The sequence below is a fragment of the Bemisia tabaci genome, chromosome 8, assembly GCF_918797505.1.
Source record: "Bemisia tabaci chromosome 8, PGI_BMITA_v3".
NCBI lineage: Eukaryota > Metazoa > Arthropoda > Insecta > Hemiptera > Aleyrodidae > Bemisia > Bemisia tabaci.
In genome coordinates this window covers 31,170,020-31,187,087 of record NC_092800.1, presented here as the reverse complement: position 1 = coordinate 31,187,087, position 17,068 = coordinate 31,170,020, and the positions used below count along the sequence as shown (strand labels likewise).

Genomic DNA, 17,068 nt, shown 5'->3' with positions numbered 1-17,068 from the left:
TCTAGATTACCAAACTCTAGTAGTATTACGTTACAGAAAAGTGATGTATCTTGCTTTATTCTCATTGGTAGCATTGAGAAAGGTCATGTCCTTGTTATTGTTTGGAGCCGATTTGATTTAACGAAGAATCCCTTTGGTGATATGTTCACTTATTGCGTCTCGCATGCGTCAGAAGATATATGTATAGGTTCTAATTTTTACAATCGAGTAGATGCGTGGATAGAGAAAGAGGACAGAGGCAAAAACAGGAATGAAACTAGGTTGGGTACTTGCCACGCAGATTTTATTCTAAAATAAGCACAAAAATAACCCAACGTGGATATGACGAGGGTGATTGTATGTGATATCGTTGCTATGGCAACGAGCGGTAGCCCACAATAACAATATAACTCGGGGAAAACAAAACCTAGTGAATAAGATGGGGTTGTTGGATAAACTCTCCTCTCTGTTTCGCTTGAAAAAAAGGGAAGTGAAAGTTTTGGTGGTTGGTTTGAACAATAGTGGAAAAAGTACGGTGTTGAACCATTTGAAATCGGACGATGATAAAATCACAGTTGAGCCTACCGTTGGATTGAATGTTGAAAAATTTAAACGTGTGTATTTCAGGTATCTTAAATGAGTCAGTTTACCCATATTATCATCTATATGTGTTAGAGCGAATATATTGAAGGTTAGGAGTACCTTGACACAGGATGCTTATCTACATCGAATTTTCGGAAGGTTTCATGAATCCTAATTTTATTATATTCTTTTTTTTTGTGTGCGTAATTTGATAGGTATTAGTGAGGTTTACATAATTAAATTTTGATATGTGATATGCACTATGCATTCTAAATTTTCAATAGCTAGTTGCGTTTTATAAGTCGGTTTCCATAAATTCTTGGTTTATTGCTCTGAATTTTAAAAATTTAAAACACAGTTTCATGGGAAAGGAATCATTGCACACATGTCCTCGGCAAAGCTCGTGTATCATATTTCTTATTTTCTATCCATTTGGGAGCTTAATATTTTTTGTGAAAGAAATGGTCGATTTTAACAGTAATATGAATATAGTAGCCGAAACATACTCAGACTCTATGGTAGCTTATATCAGAATCCTGTCTGCATTTGTCATGCCTATGGAGAATTTAACATGCTTTTTTCGGTTTGAGAAGGTACCTCGGTGTAGTTCAGAAGTTTGATAAATTAAACCTCTGCGCAGAGGGTATGTCAACATACGAGATGCATGATTCTCGTATGGAAAAAGTGAAAATAGTGGCGAAGTTTCTTGTGAAATACAGTAGACTCTGGATTATCCGGATTAATTGGTGCCGGGCCCGATCCGGATAACAAAAATCCGGATAATAATAGTAAACACAAACACCAACAACCAACACCACAGTATTCTTATTATGTATACATCATGTACATACCAACACGAATTTAAAAGGTTAACGCCAAATTGAACGACTCAATGGTGATTGTGAATGGTAGCCGACAACGATAAATTACAATTCAACGATTAAAGCTCGCAATGCGTGAAGTATTCATACAGTCTTGTAGCCACTGATGTGCGTTTTAGGCTAACTAACCGACGTAGCGTTTGGCGTAATACGAGAAGTATTCATGCAATCTAGTAGGCGCTAATGCGTTCCACGCCGACCTCACTGTTTGGCGCAATGCGTGAAGTATTCCTGCAGCCTTGCAGGCGCCAATATGCCTTGCGACCGCTTCTCCGCGGATCCGCTCACTTATCGGAATGCGTACGCAGTTACATGGTTGCAAAATCGATCCGGATAATCTAGAGTCCGGATAATACGAAGCCGTATAATCCAGAGTCTACTGTAGTTCTAAAACCTGTGGAAGCCATGTTTGAAACTATAGGAACCGACATTAGGTAACTTTATCGCTAAAAATTGCTTGATATGCCTACGGTTCAGCTACCGGGGCTTTGAGTCAGCGGGAAGACGGCTTAATCAATAGCGACGGATCGATCTATATATGGCTGATCAACGACTTAATGTGAAGAGAAAATCGAAAAGAACTAAAACACTCCTCACCTCATTCATGAAAGTCCTAAAAAATAGGCATACCAACAGCGAAATTCCCAAACCACGTGACACGAGCATTCAACAGAACGAACCTGGGAACCACCTAATTAAGTGGTCTTGGAGTTTAATGAAGTCTTGAGTGGTTTCCGACAGTGCCTCATGATTTCCCCTCGGATGGGAAGAGTGATAGCCGTTAGAATTCTAAGCTTTTGCAAATGCGCCTTTTCCTAGAATTTATTCCAAACCCAGGTACTTCCGGAATTAATGATGTCCACATCTGACAATAAGTAATTTTAAGGGCCTTTGAAACGCAAGTTTGACCTGGATTATTCAATGCTCCTCGTTACTGGCTTCTTGGTATTTTTTCATCAATCGCTCAAATGGCGGTTATAGGGGGTTGGTAAATATTTTTCCATTATTTTACGATTTTTTGATAACTGTCATTGCTTTAAGAAGAGGCAAGGTTCCCGAGGCAATTCGTGGCTTGACCAACTCCTATTACGGTACATGCAAGGTAGAGTTCATTTATAGGGAGAGTATAGACAACTCGGTTTATGTAGCTCTTAGGGCCCAAAAGGGCGGCACCACAATAAAAACAAAAATCACTGGAAAAGTGCCGCTGCTAACCTACATATGCTTTCGGACCGTGGCGTGGTGTGAATTGCGATATATCGATTTTTATGCCATTTAAACCTGTGGAAAAGGATCGATAAACAGAGTGTTCGCAGCGAACACCTTAATAATCGATTCTTCACCATAGGCTTAAACGGAATAACAATCGATATATCGCAATTCAAGCCACGCCACTGCATTCGAAAGATTAGTTAATAGGGCTGACAGCGCATTGGAAACAAGCGTTTTTAAGGATTAAGACTTTGATTCTGAGAAAATGTCTGCGAAATCAAAGTTTTATACGTGCTTTTATACTTTTTGATCAGTGTACCTACTCTCGCAGTTTAAATTAGTACCACTTGATAATTCGAGTTCATAGGTTGGCTGACTTTTTGGGCCCCAAGAGCTGCATGACCTGATCAAACACATCCTCCAAATTTTCGAGCTGTCCATACTCTCCCTATAAAGGTACTCTAATACAAGGCATCTTACATCCATTCATAAATCATGAGAAAACCCTGATGGAAGCAAGAACTCCGTTTTAAAAATCAACCGCTACCGACTGAATAACCAACCCAGCGCGATCCTCTGACTTTGAGTCACCGCGGAGAAGTAGAAGTAAACGTATACTTTTTTAGAAGAGGAACATGCTCATTCCCAGATGAGCCTTAAATTGCTAGTACTCTTACGTGGTTCAGGGTCCATCTAAAAATGGACACGCTCCTTTTCAGAAACGACGCTTTAAGTAGGTGTGCAGTGAAACTCGCGGGACCCACCCACGACCATCGGCGAGATGAGCTCCTGCAGCGACGCTCGATTGTCCGATTAAAGACAACAATCGGAAGTCGATTTGTCGAATGGAAGGCGATTGCTGTGCTGGTGACGGGTCGATCGATATGATCAATCGATGATGGAGTAAGTCGCAAACGATGGACGGTTTTCGAGTGGCCCCTTGCTATCGCAATCCGCCGCGTACTCATGCATGAAATACTTCGCGGGCGTTTTTCTGCGGATCTTTGGATCTGCGCTGACGTGCTAAGGAAAAACGCCGTATGAACCTTCAGGCGTTGCCAAGTTACCTTTGATAAAACACGAATTTCCTGGTAGACTTTTGAATATTTTCCTTCCAATTTTTCAGCTAATTTTATTCACAATTTCACCTAAAGTTCCTGAAAATTTCAAGGAAAAATATTCATAGCTTCCCTCAAAAATGAACGATTTATCGAGGGAAATTCGGCAACTCTCAAATGTTCATACGGCGTTCTTCCTTAGCACGGCAGTGCGGGACTCGATTTTGTTGAGTAGTCGGTCGTGACCAAATTTGTGAGGAATGTTAAAGATAGGAGAAATTCCATCACCAATAAAATTCTGTTTTTTTCTCTCAATTTTTAGGGAAATTTTGCATAATTTTCAAATTTAAAACTGCTCTAACCGAGGACTTGATAACGAAATGGAATGAAGTTCGCTATTTCAGTGATTTCATCTTACAGAGATTGGACGAATTTTGAAGGAAACTCGATTTCGAAAATCTGACACTTACTGCTCTCTTCGCTATTACGGCAAAAGTGCTACGGAAGTAATTCCTAGCTCACTACTGTGGCAACTCTGCTGTAATGCACTCTGCCCTATCGCTGCACGAAGAATATTGCGAATATGGTGCGGTGATGAATTCGTCGCTTGGCTGACATAAGGGCGTAACTACACATTGAGATGAGCCAAGAAAAGCATTGAATTGTATGGAGCCCAGGGTTCATCGCAGATTGTAGTTACGCCCTTATGTCAGGTAGGCGACGAATTTTCCTGTACAACGACCGACGTGTGCTTTCCCGATACGATCCTATCTTTAGAAGTTTTTTTTTGAGCTTGGAATTTCATTTCACAGAAACGAGACTCGTAATACAGCTGTATTCTGTCGTTCTGAGGAGGAACGCTGTAAGAGCATCCAGCCGATTGCTTAAAATCCTGTGAATCATTATTTTTGAGAATCTAATACATAATTTCCCCTAAAATTTTTAGAGATTTGATTACGATTAAAATTCTCCGAAGAGAAAAGAAACATTAAAATAAATATATTTACTTAACACTCTCTTTTGATCCTTTACATTGCTAGGTCAGTATTAAAATTTTGCGGTTCCTTTTCCTGTGCATGATCGCAAGTCGTCGTTTCCCAGGCAAATTACCGTAACTCCATTCCAAGGTTGTAAAATCGACAAAAGCGATTCAATTTTATTTAAGAATCAGAATATACAATTTTTTTCCATAATAAAGCTGATTTTGGTTGTAAAAAAAAGACAAGTCCGTGAAATTTTCAAGAGGAAAGGTCAAACGATCTCACAGCAAAAATACGATAAGGGAATGGAAAAAATGCATTCACAAAAAAACATTCACAGAGAAAAAAAGATTGAATTTACCATTCCTTCACGTTGTATTTTACACAGCGAGAATTCAAAGTCGATTCTGTCAGAGGAATTGTCCCGTACCAGTATATAGTAACGTTTACCTTTCTTCTGGCAGAATGGGCCTGTTGCAAACTTTTGCTAGAGCAAAAATAAGAGTTGTTTCTTGTAGATAATGCCTCAAAAATCACGATGAGCGCATCGGCAAAGTCTGAAATGCACTCATAACTTCACAATCTGCATAAGAAATTTGCGTTTTTTTAAGCTTCCCGCTTCAAAAACGATACTACGGCACAGGTGAACATTTTGTTAGAGGAGTCGCTCCATCGTCAGCGATATTCATCATGGCCGACGCTTGCGCGCAGTTCCGCGCGTAATTCGAGGAGAGTTCAAGGTCAATCAATTCGGGCGTGGAAAATATGAGCGTTAACACACCGATTGTTATCTGGTCTAATCCAGTTCAGGTGTTATCTCGTCCCATCAAACGTGTTTTTTGGCGGATTGGCGTCGGCCATAATGATTATTGCCGACGATGGAACGACTCCTCTTACAAAATGTTCACCTGTGCCGTAGTATCGTTTTTGAAGCGGGAAGCTCAAAAAACCGCAAATTTCTTACGCAGACTGTGAAGTTATGAGTTTATTTCAGACTTTGCCGATGCGCTCATCGTGATTTTTGAGGCATTATCTATAAGAAGCAACTCTTATTTTTGCTCTAGCAAAAGTTTGCAACAGGCCCATTGACTCCGAATATTGACGTTGTGTGAAATACAGCGCGACAGAATATGGTAAATGGGCCTGTTGCATGCAAGAGATACAGCCGTGCGAATAGACTTTTTAGAGGTTGAATGACACGAAAATTACGATGGCCACATTAAAAAAGTCTGAAATACACTCCTTACTGCGCAATTTGCGTTGTTAGGAACGCGCTTTTTCAAATTTCCCGCGTCTGGGGGCAGTTTTCTAACGGAGACAATTAACGGCAACTCGCGGCTATTTCCGGTCAACTAAAACTGACAACATAACCTAAAAATCGGAGCTCGTGATATACTGTAATGAATTGTAGAAGAATTGCGTTGGATATTTAAAAGTTGATCGATTTGGTTACCGCATAAAGCGTATATGGACCGCTATAAGAGATCACGTTGGGTTTGTTAACAAACTGAAGGAAAAAGTAACAACAACAACAACAACAACAACGACTCGGCATCTTCCGGAAATCACCGAGCTCGCCGTTTGCTCGTTTTCGGTGATTAGAAAACTGCCCCCAGACGCGGGAATTTTGAAAAAGCGCGTTCCTATTAACGCAAATTGCGCAGTAAGGAGTGTATTTCAGACTTTTTTAATGTGACCATCGTAATTTTCGTGTCATTTAACCTCTGAAAAATCTATTCGCGCGGCTGTATCTCTTGCATGCAACAGGCCCATTCTACCAATCTTTTTTCTCGTTGTTGATATACAGTGACGTTTCCTCGTCTAGAAAACAGCGACGCGGAAAAAAATCTGAGCTCGATAAATCGATCCATCGATTATTTCGATTCTCGGGTTGTCGGCGTGGGATAGGGCGAGCGGGCCTCTTTGCGCACTCCTCTGACGTCAGAACGTTACTGCTTTTTGAGTTGAGCCTTGATGTCCATAAGATTCTATGCTTTCCGGGGCCCAAGTGGAATTGGACTTACGCTGTTACGTCAGAGGAGTGACGAGTGACAATCGGCGCGGGTTGTGGAGCGAGATGCGATGATGACGGAATTACCTTATTGACTGAACAGATTCATTCACATTTTTTGTTCCCGCGCTCGCGAATCCTACGCACACCGCCTAATCTAAATAAATTACGTCACGTTCGCGAGGCTCGCAAGCTCAGGTTCGGCTGTGAAACCCTTGATGAATTGGACGTATTTCTGCCAAACGGAACTATGTGCATTAATAAGACATGAGCCCTGAGACCCATAAGAATATGTGCATAACAGGGCTCACTTCATAAGGCACACAGTTCCGTTTGATAGAAATACGTCCAATTCTCCGTCCCACAGTGGATCGAGTCAACTAGAGCGGTTGGACGTGAAATTTTCGACTAAAACTGAAAATTTTGACGTTTATTTCGTCACACTTTAAATTTCGAGGGGTGCTTTTTGCGAAAATTTCACGAGAAAACCGATGGAACCACTTTCAGAACCTTAAAATTTTGTATGAGCAGAGTTATAAGCGTGAAATGTTTCCAAATTTTGTCCGACCTCTCCTACTGACTCGGTCCACTGTGCGTCCGTCAATATCGAAGACCGAAAGGAATGAGTCGTGTTGGAAAGGACCGTAAAAGGACTCTCCGGAAGTATAATATGGAGGGCAGAAAACACGGAGCTCAAATTTTGTGTCTGTATTTTTACATTTTTTTGTAAAAAAAATATATATTATTATGATGATTCACAATCAGTTGGAAGAGAACTCAGTTTTTCACTGTCTTGCTATAGATAACTTCTACAATCATCATCACAGAATGGAGCACCGTTGCCACACTTTGCGACGGTGGCTGATTTCGCCTTCATTCTCAGTGAATAGGCAAAAAAAGCTCCCATACGTTGAAATAGTTGCATTATCAGAAAGTGCCATGTAACTTCAGTGTTTTTAATGCATATTTGAAGAGCTCAGATGGAATTCTCCTGATAATTCATGTTCATGTATTAAGAAGCTCATTAAAACAACTAGTTGCGTAGGTACCCATAATAAAGGATGCGACTCCAAGAAATACAAATTTAATGGTTAAATCAACATGAACTACATAGCACGCAAATACCGCCATCTCTCTATCACGGTATTCTAGATGAGCCCGCTCTAATCAGAACTCACGAGGACCCGCGAAGCAGGGCATAGAAGGCGCAAACCGCCCTCGGGGGGTGGAGCCGCGTGGTGGCCAAGGGGCGTGCCCCCTAGTGCAACCAAAATCTTACCACTGTTGCAATGATCCAGTACTAAAGGCCCCTTTCTCTTTGCAGATAACAATGTAAAGGCCCCTTTCTCTTAGCAGATAACAATGTGGGGTTCTTGACGTTGGACATGTCGGGTCAGGCTGATTTCGCCTTCATTTTCAGTGGATAGGCAAAAATAGCTCCCATACATTGAAATCGTTGCATTATCAAAGAGTGCCATGAAACCAGGCTTACCCCCTAGTACACGGAGAAAAAAACTTCGTGCGTGGGACCCGAAGTTTAGGTCATATGGATCTCTGAAGTTGTCGGATTGAGCATCTGAACACTTTAGGTCCAGCTGCTGAGGTTTGGATCACACATCTGAGACTTCAGTTCTTACATCTGAAGTACTTCGGTTTTCACATCCGAAAAAATTCGGTTCTCACATCCGAAAAACTTCGGTTCTCACATCTGAAGTACTTCATATATAAGAACTGAAGTTTCAGATGTGTGATCCGAACCTCGACAGCTAGACCTAAAGTGTTCAGATGCTCAATCCTAAAACTCTACAGATCCATATGACCTAAACTTCGGGTCCCACGCACGAGGTTTTTTTCTCCGTGTACAACCAAAATCTTTCCACTGTTGCAAGACCCAGCACTAAAGGCCCCTCTCTCTTTGCAGATAACAATGTGGGGTTCACGGCGCTGGACATGTCGGGTCAGGTGCGGTACCGGGAGGTGTGGGAGCACTACTACTCGGACTGCGAGGGGATCATCTTCGTGATCGACAGCAGCGACCGTCTCCGGCTGGCCGTCGTCCAGGAGGAGCTGGAACTCCTGCTCCAGCACCCGGACACCGTCGGGAAGCGGCTCCCGATCCTCTTCTTCGCCAACAAGATGGACGCCCGCGACGCCCTCTCCAGCGTCAAGATCGCCTCCGCCCTCAACCTCCACCGGATCATCAACAAGCCCTGGCACATCTGCGCCAGCAACGCCGTCAAGGGCGAAGGCCTCGACGAGGGCATCGAGTGGCTCACCCAGCAGATCTGCGAGAATATCCGGAAGGAATGATCATCTTCCGCGCCGGCAGAGACAAGAGATCCTACTTGAGGGTGTCCTTTAATTTTGATATTTGAGAAAAGTTAAGCTACCCAGGTCTCAAAACGTGCTGTGAGGTGTAAAAATACGGAATATTTGCAATTTTTTTCAGAGGCCTCTTTAGCAGATCTGCGAGAATATCCGGAAGGAAAGATCATCTTCCGCGCCGGCAGAGACAAGAGATCCTACTTGAGGGTGTCCTTTAATTTTGAAATTCGAGAAAAGTTGAGCTCCCCAGGTCTCAAAACGTGCTGTGAGGTGTAAAAATACGGAATATTTGCAATTTTTTTCAGAGGCCTCTTTAGCAGATCTGCGAGAATATCCGGAAGGAAAGATCATCTTCAGCACCGGCAGAGACAAGAGATCCTACTTGAGGGTGTCCTTTAATTTTGAAATTCGAGAAAAGTTGAGCTCCCCAGGTCTCAAAACGTGCTGTGAGGTGTAAAAATACGGAATATTTGCAATTTTTTTCAGAGGCCTCTTTAGCAGATCTGCGAGAAAATCCGGAAGGAATGATCATCTTCAGCGCCGGCAGAGATAAGAGACGCTACTTTAGGGTGTCCCTTAATTTTGAAATTTGAGAAAATTTAAGCTCCTCTGGTCTCAAAACGTGCTGTGAGGTGTAAAAATACGGAATATTTGTTGAAATTTTTTTTCAGAGGCCTCTTTAGCAGATCTGCGAGAATATCCGGAAGGAATGATCATCTTCAGCACCGGCAGAGATAAGAGATCCTACTTGAGGGTGTACCTTAATTTTGAAATTTGAGAAAAGTTAAGCTTTCTAGGTCTCAAAACGTGCCATGAGGTGTAAAAATAAGGAATATTTGTTGAAATTTTTTTCAGAGGCCTCTTTAGCAAATCTGCGAGAATATCCGGAAGGAATGATCATCTTCAGCGCCGGCGGAGATAAGAGACCCTACTTGAGGGTGTCTCTTAATTTTGACATTTGAGAAAATTTAAGCTACCCGGGTCTCAAGGCGTGCTGTGAGGTGTAAAAGTAAGGAATATTTTTGAAACATTTTTAAAATGACTCTGGGTCTTGGGTCTCAGCATGACATGGGTAGAGACCCTATACTCTTTAGGGTGGGGCCCCAGGGGCTCCACTTCCTTAATTTTGTAATTTGAGAAAAGTTAAGCTGTCTTAAAACGTGCTGCGAGGTGTAAAAATACGAAATATTGTTTGAAAAAATGCTTGAACATTTTTTTCGCGGCCTCTCCAGCAGCAGATCTGCGATAATATCCGGAGGGAATGATCATCTTCAGCGCTGGCAGAGACAAGAGACTCTACTTTAGGGTGTCCTTTAATTTTGAAATTTGAGAAAAGTTAAGTTCCTCACGTCTCAAAACGTGCTGTGAGGTGTTGAAATAAGGAATATTTTTTGAAAAAATGTTCAAACAAATTTTTAGAGGCCTCTCTAGCGGCAGATCTGCGGGAGTATTCGGAAAGAATGATCATCTTAAGCGTATTTTCGTTGATGATCGATCGAGCCAAAATGCCGCGATGATGGCGGCGAGATCATAATCGGGTTGGTGAACATTTGAGGTAACAATTTCGAAATTGATGCTGGTCGGATGGCATCATCTTCATCAGGTCTTTTCTAAACTCTACTTTTTGTAGGAATATATAGTGGCTCCAATGTTTGCAAGAATTCCACCCTCTATCCGTCTGGTGAGTCCCGATGTTGTTCCGAACTATTATGATCGCGTCAAAACAAAATACGAAACTGCTTGATCCACCCATTTGTGTTCGACCGATCTTTAACGAAAATACGCTTCTTCAGCGCTGGCAGGGACAAGTGACCCTACTTGAGGGTGTCCCTTCATTTTGAAATTTGAGAAAAGTTAAGCTTCTCAGGCAGGCCCGCCACAAGGGGGGGGGGGATACTGGGTCCCTGGTACCGGGGCCCGGGCCCTGGAGGGGCCCGTGACGCAAGTGACAAACCACTACGAATTCATGTGTAACCCTTGTCTCGTAGGGAAAAGTGAAAAAATTACCCTAAAAATTCCGCAAAAGGTGAATAAAGTTTCAAAAACACGCTAGGGCACTATAAAATTTCTCTTACTTTTTTTAGAGATTTTCAAGATTTTGAGTATATGTAGAATGATATTTTTAGTAACTGTGTTTCATTTTCTTCCGTTGTCGGATGCTAAGAGGCTCCTCTCTGGGCATCCTCGACTTCAATGGCTTAACTCCCTTGCCATAGACGGACGAAAGGGGAGTCTAGGGGGGCCCGGCTCCCCATAGAATTGAAAATTATCATCTGCCCCCTCAAAAAAAAATTTACAGATGTTTTGAATGCAACAATTCGAAAGTTTTTGGTGCTGAAAGTAAACAAAAAGGCGTAATTATTCTGCAGAAATTGATGGAAAATCTCCATCATAAGAGCTTCATAATGCGTCCAAATAGATTTAAAATTTCAAAAATTTCCCGGGGGAGGCCCCCCGGACCCCCCCCCCCCCCCGTGCTAGGGGCCCGAGCCAGAAAATTGGTACCAGGGCCCGAGATGGGATGTGGCGGGCCTGTCTCAGGTCTCAAAACATGCATGAGAGGAGGGACTGGGGAAGGAATACCTATTTGCAGAAACCAAGATTATCTACTTGCATTTATCGAGTGATTATCGTAATTTTGGAGCGCAAAATTTACGCATGAGCTTTTATCTAATCAGTAGGACGTATGGAGAATCGGTTTTAAATACAATTGAGACCCTTCTCTTGCTATTCGTGAAATGTAAAACAGGCGAGACACAATTATCTTCGGGGATTTAGTACCTATTTTTTCCCCGCATCGGCAGTAACATTTATCTTTGACTATAATGATGGTCAATGAATTATTCCTCAGGCAGTTTGCCAAGCTAAGCTGTCGCGACGGTTGAAATTATGTCTTCGATACAGGTCATTTTGTTGACGCTCAACAGTGTGACCGTTATTTTATTTGTCTTCTGAAAAAATTTAGGATCGTGAGTTTAAGAGTCAGTATGATCCATATTAATTTATTATTATATAATCCATATTAACGGTATTGATGACCCTTTGGAATACGTTGTAAGGACAGCTTGTATCCCAATGAGTGGGTATGAAATGACAAAAAGTAATAAAAACTATTAAAAAAGCAAGAATAATAAGAGGAACGACCTTTAAGAGACAAGACATGTTAAAGGTAAAAACTTTTACAAACTCAGAAATAATAAGCAGAATATTTCTTAAAAAAATAATTAGAAAATAAGAGAAAAATAAAACGAAAACTTTTTTGTTCTCTTCATAGTATCACGTTCAAAGTTATAATATGCATGGCCTTCTATGCAATAAAACAAGAATTATGCCGGTCCGTGTGTTTTTATCATCCATTCGTTTTCGGTGTGATGCTGATGCGTGCAGCTGTCTGCTGCCCATGTAACGAGTAAGGTCTGACGTAGATCGAGGAATGATATGACCCGGCATCGAGCAGATTATAAAACTCCTTCAATTCACCGCGATGCAGCACGGATAACGATGCTATCCCACTCATGTCAGAGAGCCATTAAACAACCGCGCGTTTTGTTTACTGTCATGCGCTAATGGAAAACGCCGCATGAATATTTGGACTTCACCAAATTTCCCTCCGTTAAGTACGTCTTTTCATTGAAATTTGTAAATAAAATTCTCCTAATTTTTTTTAGATATTTTTGCAATTCTATAAGGAAAAATGTTTATAACTTCTCTATAAATAAATGTATCATCAGGGGCAATTTGGCAATATCCGAAAGTTTTTATGGCGTTTTTCTATCGAGTTGGTGCACACACACACTGACGGCTCTCCTAAGTTGAAATTGGATTTCTGATCAAACGTTGCGTTATTAAAAACAAAAAAAAAAAAAAAAAAAAAAAAAAAACCCGAAAATATTGACTTTAAGCCATCAAAAACCAACACTCATGTCCTTGTAACCGATACGAATCGCTATCTATTGCTAATTTTAAGCGTAGAAGTCAATTTATCCATTTTTGAGCATTATTTGGTTAAAGTTGGCTCAAAAGCACCTGACTGTAAGAACTTGAATTAAGCTAATAATTAATAATAAATCACCAGCTCTCGATATTCGAGCAGTGTTTCGTTTTGAGGAAGGTATTTAAAAGATTTCTTCAATATTGACGAATGATTTTTTTTCAATTTGAACCTTTTTTACTACCGCAATATGGAGGAACGATCGTGGTTTCAAATTGAGGATTTCGTTGAATTAAGTTTTTTTAGGTATAGACTTTTCCTCCCTGTGTTTTGTTTTCTTTTGGTTTAGCTCAGTCAGATCTTCCATTCATATTTAGTTATAGTATAGGTTTAAATTGTAAATTAGAGCAAATAACTTGAGAGCTCATCTGGCAAATCGATGGTGAACAAACAGTACTGCCTATCTGCAAACTGGCGATTTTGCAGAAATTAGGGGAAACTTCGTTATTTTTGTAATTTTAAGATTAGATTGGCAATTTTTTCATACATTACAGCGTTATTGAGGCACTTATACAGAATTGGAAAACAACTGAAATCATAAGCTTGCGTATTCTATACTGTAGAATTCGACAAAGTCGCTAACTCATTTTTCTCAAAATGGAGAATTTGCATGCACATTTTTAATGCCTTATCTGAAAGTGTTTCAAGAGCTGATTCCACAGTATTTTTTATAACTTTTTCTGATATGGGAAATAGTATAAAAATAGATTCAAAAGTGAGAAAATGCACCATCTCGGGACGTCATTATTGGCGGCATTTCCCATTTAAACACGCGTATTTTAGCAGATAAGATCATTTGGTCATATCTTCTCCAATAATTGTCCAATTCAGGAACCAAGGGCATCCTCGTGTTTAGTTCACTTGCTAGTTTCCACTTAAACACGAAATTCATCAAATTTCAGACACCTGCAAATTCTCTATTGTCAGTTAGACGCAATTGTTCGTTAGCCATCGGAATGCAAAGTTGTGCAAAAATGTCAAACGAGGAACTCACTAAAAATCAGAAAAATCACTGTATTGTTTATAATTCCTATCGAATGTATGAGTTATACCTCAAACTTTTGCTCGTCCTATTGAGACCTAGGTCGGAAACTTTGTCAAAGACCTTGATCTGAAAATTTCAATCTATCTAGAATGTAACGAAAACAGCATACTTTTGACCGTTGGAAATTGAAAGAACTCACTAACTATACCTACCACGTATAAAAGAAATGAACGCATCGCGTAATAAGTGAAGTGAAAAGCTAAATAAATAAATGATTTAATGATTGAATTTTGTTAAAAACAAAGAAAATGTCGACACACTTGCTTTGGCTTACAGCCTTCATTTTATGTCAAAACAATCTATGAACGGAAAAACAACCTGACGGTGAGCAGGTAGTAGGGCTCAGCACTACTATGCCTTTAGTTGGCCCTATTTTACCTCAAGTGTTAGGGCTAAGCACCAATTTGTTTTTTTCCGCGTCGTCCCTTTACTAAAATTCAAGCTATGCAACTATCTAATGTTATACGTTCCAACTAATATTTGTTTGTAGTTTTATAAGCTTTACAATGTATATGGAATTGGAAATGCATAATTATTTTATAAACAATTAATAAATAAAGAAAAGTTTTATATCCAAAGACTATCATTAAGTTTCCCGGACTGATTTCGTCAAAAGCAAGTGATTCCATCAAGTTGGCAACTTCATATTCCCCAACCCCTTTCTGTTGCTATGGCGCGGCGGTCAAAAATCCTCGAGGCTGCGAAATAATGAAAAAGGATAAACTTTTGTAAACAGTAAAAAGAACACGAGAAGGAAGTATTTTTGGAGGTTAATCTGTAAAAGTTAAAAAAAAAATACTTTTTTTTTTTTTTTATTAAATTAAAAATGTACAACTGCCCCTTGCGGGCATTAATTACATTAGTGCTAATGTTAAAAACTAAAGCTAATCTTAGAACTAAGGTTACAAGATTTTGTCTTTAATAAAAAAAAAACATTCATACCTGACCTACGCTTACAATTATTACTACCTCGTTATCATCATCAATCATACAAACATACACACAAGAAGGAGGGCAGATGCCGAAAATTTGGCAATGCTAAAATTAATAATATTTTTAATGTCTTTACAAGTAAGGGCCATCGTTGTCATGGACCCCCACTGCAAAGCGAAAACTCACCTAGGGTGTTCTGCTTAGGATAAACCATGGTTGCCGATTTAATGCAACACCCCTCTGGCCAAGTCGTAGGGCTTTACCCTACGCAGCCTCCTGCTGGGGTCATCGCTGTGTGCCTGTCGAGCTAACGGGTAAAAAAAAAAAAAAAAAAAAAAAAAAAAAAAAAAAAAAAAAAAAAAAAAAAAAATACTGAATTGGAAAAGGAGGGATGGGGCAAAGCCCAGAAAAACTACTGTTTTTAAGAGGTTGGCTCGGAAGTTTTAAGAAAGTGCGGAAATTCTATGAAAAGGTCCTGAAATTTGCTCCTCGTATCACATGTGTTTTTTAAGCATGATGTCTAGGCCGAGAATAACAGGTAACAGCGGAAGCGATTCATCAAGGAATGGATAAGTTCAGAGAAATTAAGGAAATCTGTTCCAGAGACTAGTAATCTTTTCTTATACCACTTAAAGCTATTTCGTTTTCCAAATTTTGAGGAAATTTCAAATACCTAGTGTTATTTAGGTTTATGTCATTGCACACGAGCCGTCGTTGTGGACCTATTGAATGACATATTTGAACTCCCCAGAACGCGTGAGGTATCACGCTTCAATTGAAGGCGTTTACGAATCTTCTGTATTTACATGACGAGATTTTCCAAATTGTTTTGTATTATATTGTAGATTTGAGTTCCTTTTATTATTTAGTTAAATTACTCCTACTGCTTAATTTTTAATTATTCTGCAAAAAGTATCCATTTGCGAAATACAACCCTGACTTTAGCGCCCTTAAACTACGGCCTTAACGGTCGAAACTGCAGTAGCGGCACAGGAAAGCCAAAAAACCAAGCGAGGACGCTGCTTCAATATTAAACTTCTATCGCCTTGCTAAGGCGCAGGGATGCAACTATTTGAACACTCCGGAACGCGTGAGGTATGACGCCTCATTTGAAGGCGTTTTCGAATCTTCTGGATTTACATGACGAGATTTTCCAAATTGTTTTGCATTATATTGTAGATTTGAGTTCCTTTTATTACTTAGTTAAATTACTTCACTGCTTAATTTTTAATTATTCTGCAAAAAGTATCCATTTGCGAAATACAACACTGACGTTAGCGCCCTTAAACTACGGCCTTAACGGTCGAAACTGCAGTAGCGGCACAGGAAAGCCAAAAAACCAAGCGGGGACGCTGCTTCAATATTAAACTTCTATCGCCTTGCTAAGGCGCAGGGATACAACTATTTGAACACTCCGGAACGCGTGAGGTATCACGCCTCAATTGAAGGCGTTTTCGAATCTTCTGTATTTTCATGACGAGATTTTCAAATTTTTTTTGCAATATATTGTCGATTTGAGTTCCTTTTATTAATTAGTGAAACTATTCCTGCTTCTTAATTTTTAATTATTCTGCAAAAATTATCTTTTTGTTAAATCTAATCCTGGCTTTAGCGCCCTTAAACCCCGGCCTTAACGGTCGAACTGCAGTTGCGGCACAGGAAAACCGAAAAACATCGCGGGGACGCTACTACAATATTAGCTTCCATCGCCTTGCTAAGGCGCAGGGATACAACTATTTGAACTCTCCGGAACGCGTGAGGTATCACGCTTCAATTGAAGGCGTTTTTGAATCTTCTGTATTTACATGACGAGACTTTCCAAATTTTTTGCATTATTTTGTAGATTTGAGTTCCTTTTATTATTCAGTTAAATTACTCCTGCTCTTTAATTTTTCATTATTCTGCAAAAACTATCCACTTGCGAAATACAACCCTGGCTTTACCGCCCTTAAACTACGGCCTTAACGGTCAAAACTGCAGTAGCGGCACACAGGGGCGGACTTGTAGTCGAAAAGTTAGGAGGGGACCTAAATGTAAGGGCCCCTCCTGTCGTTCGGGGGCCCCTCTAAGA

The 17,068-nt window shown here is 40.3% G+C and overlaps 1 protein-coding gene across 1 annotated transcript; it reads left to right on the top strand.

The window, feature by feature from the left end:
* Positions 1-418: 418 nt before the first annotated feature.
* Arl6 (ADP ribosylation factor-like 6) lies at positions 419-15,010 on the top strand. The gene is made up of 2 exons (XM_019048383.2): positions 419-593; positions 8,625-15,010. The coding sequence occupies exons 1-2, from the start codon at positions 419-421 to the stop codon at positions 9,011-9,013; spliced, it is 564 nt and encodes a 187-aa protein (XP_018903928.1). The 3' UTR covers positions 9,014-15,010.
* The last annotated feature ends 2,058 nt before the right edge of the window (positions 15,011-17,068 follow it).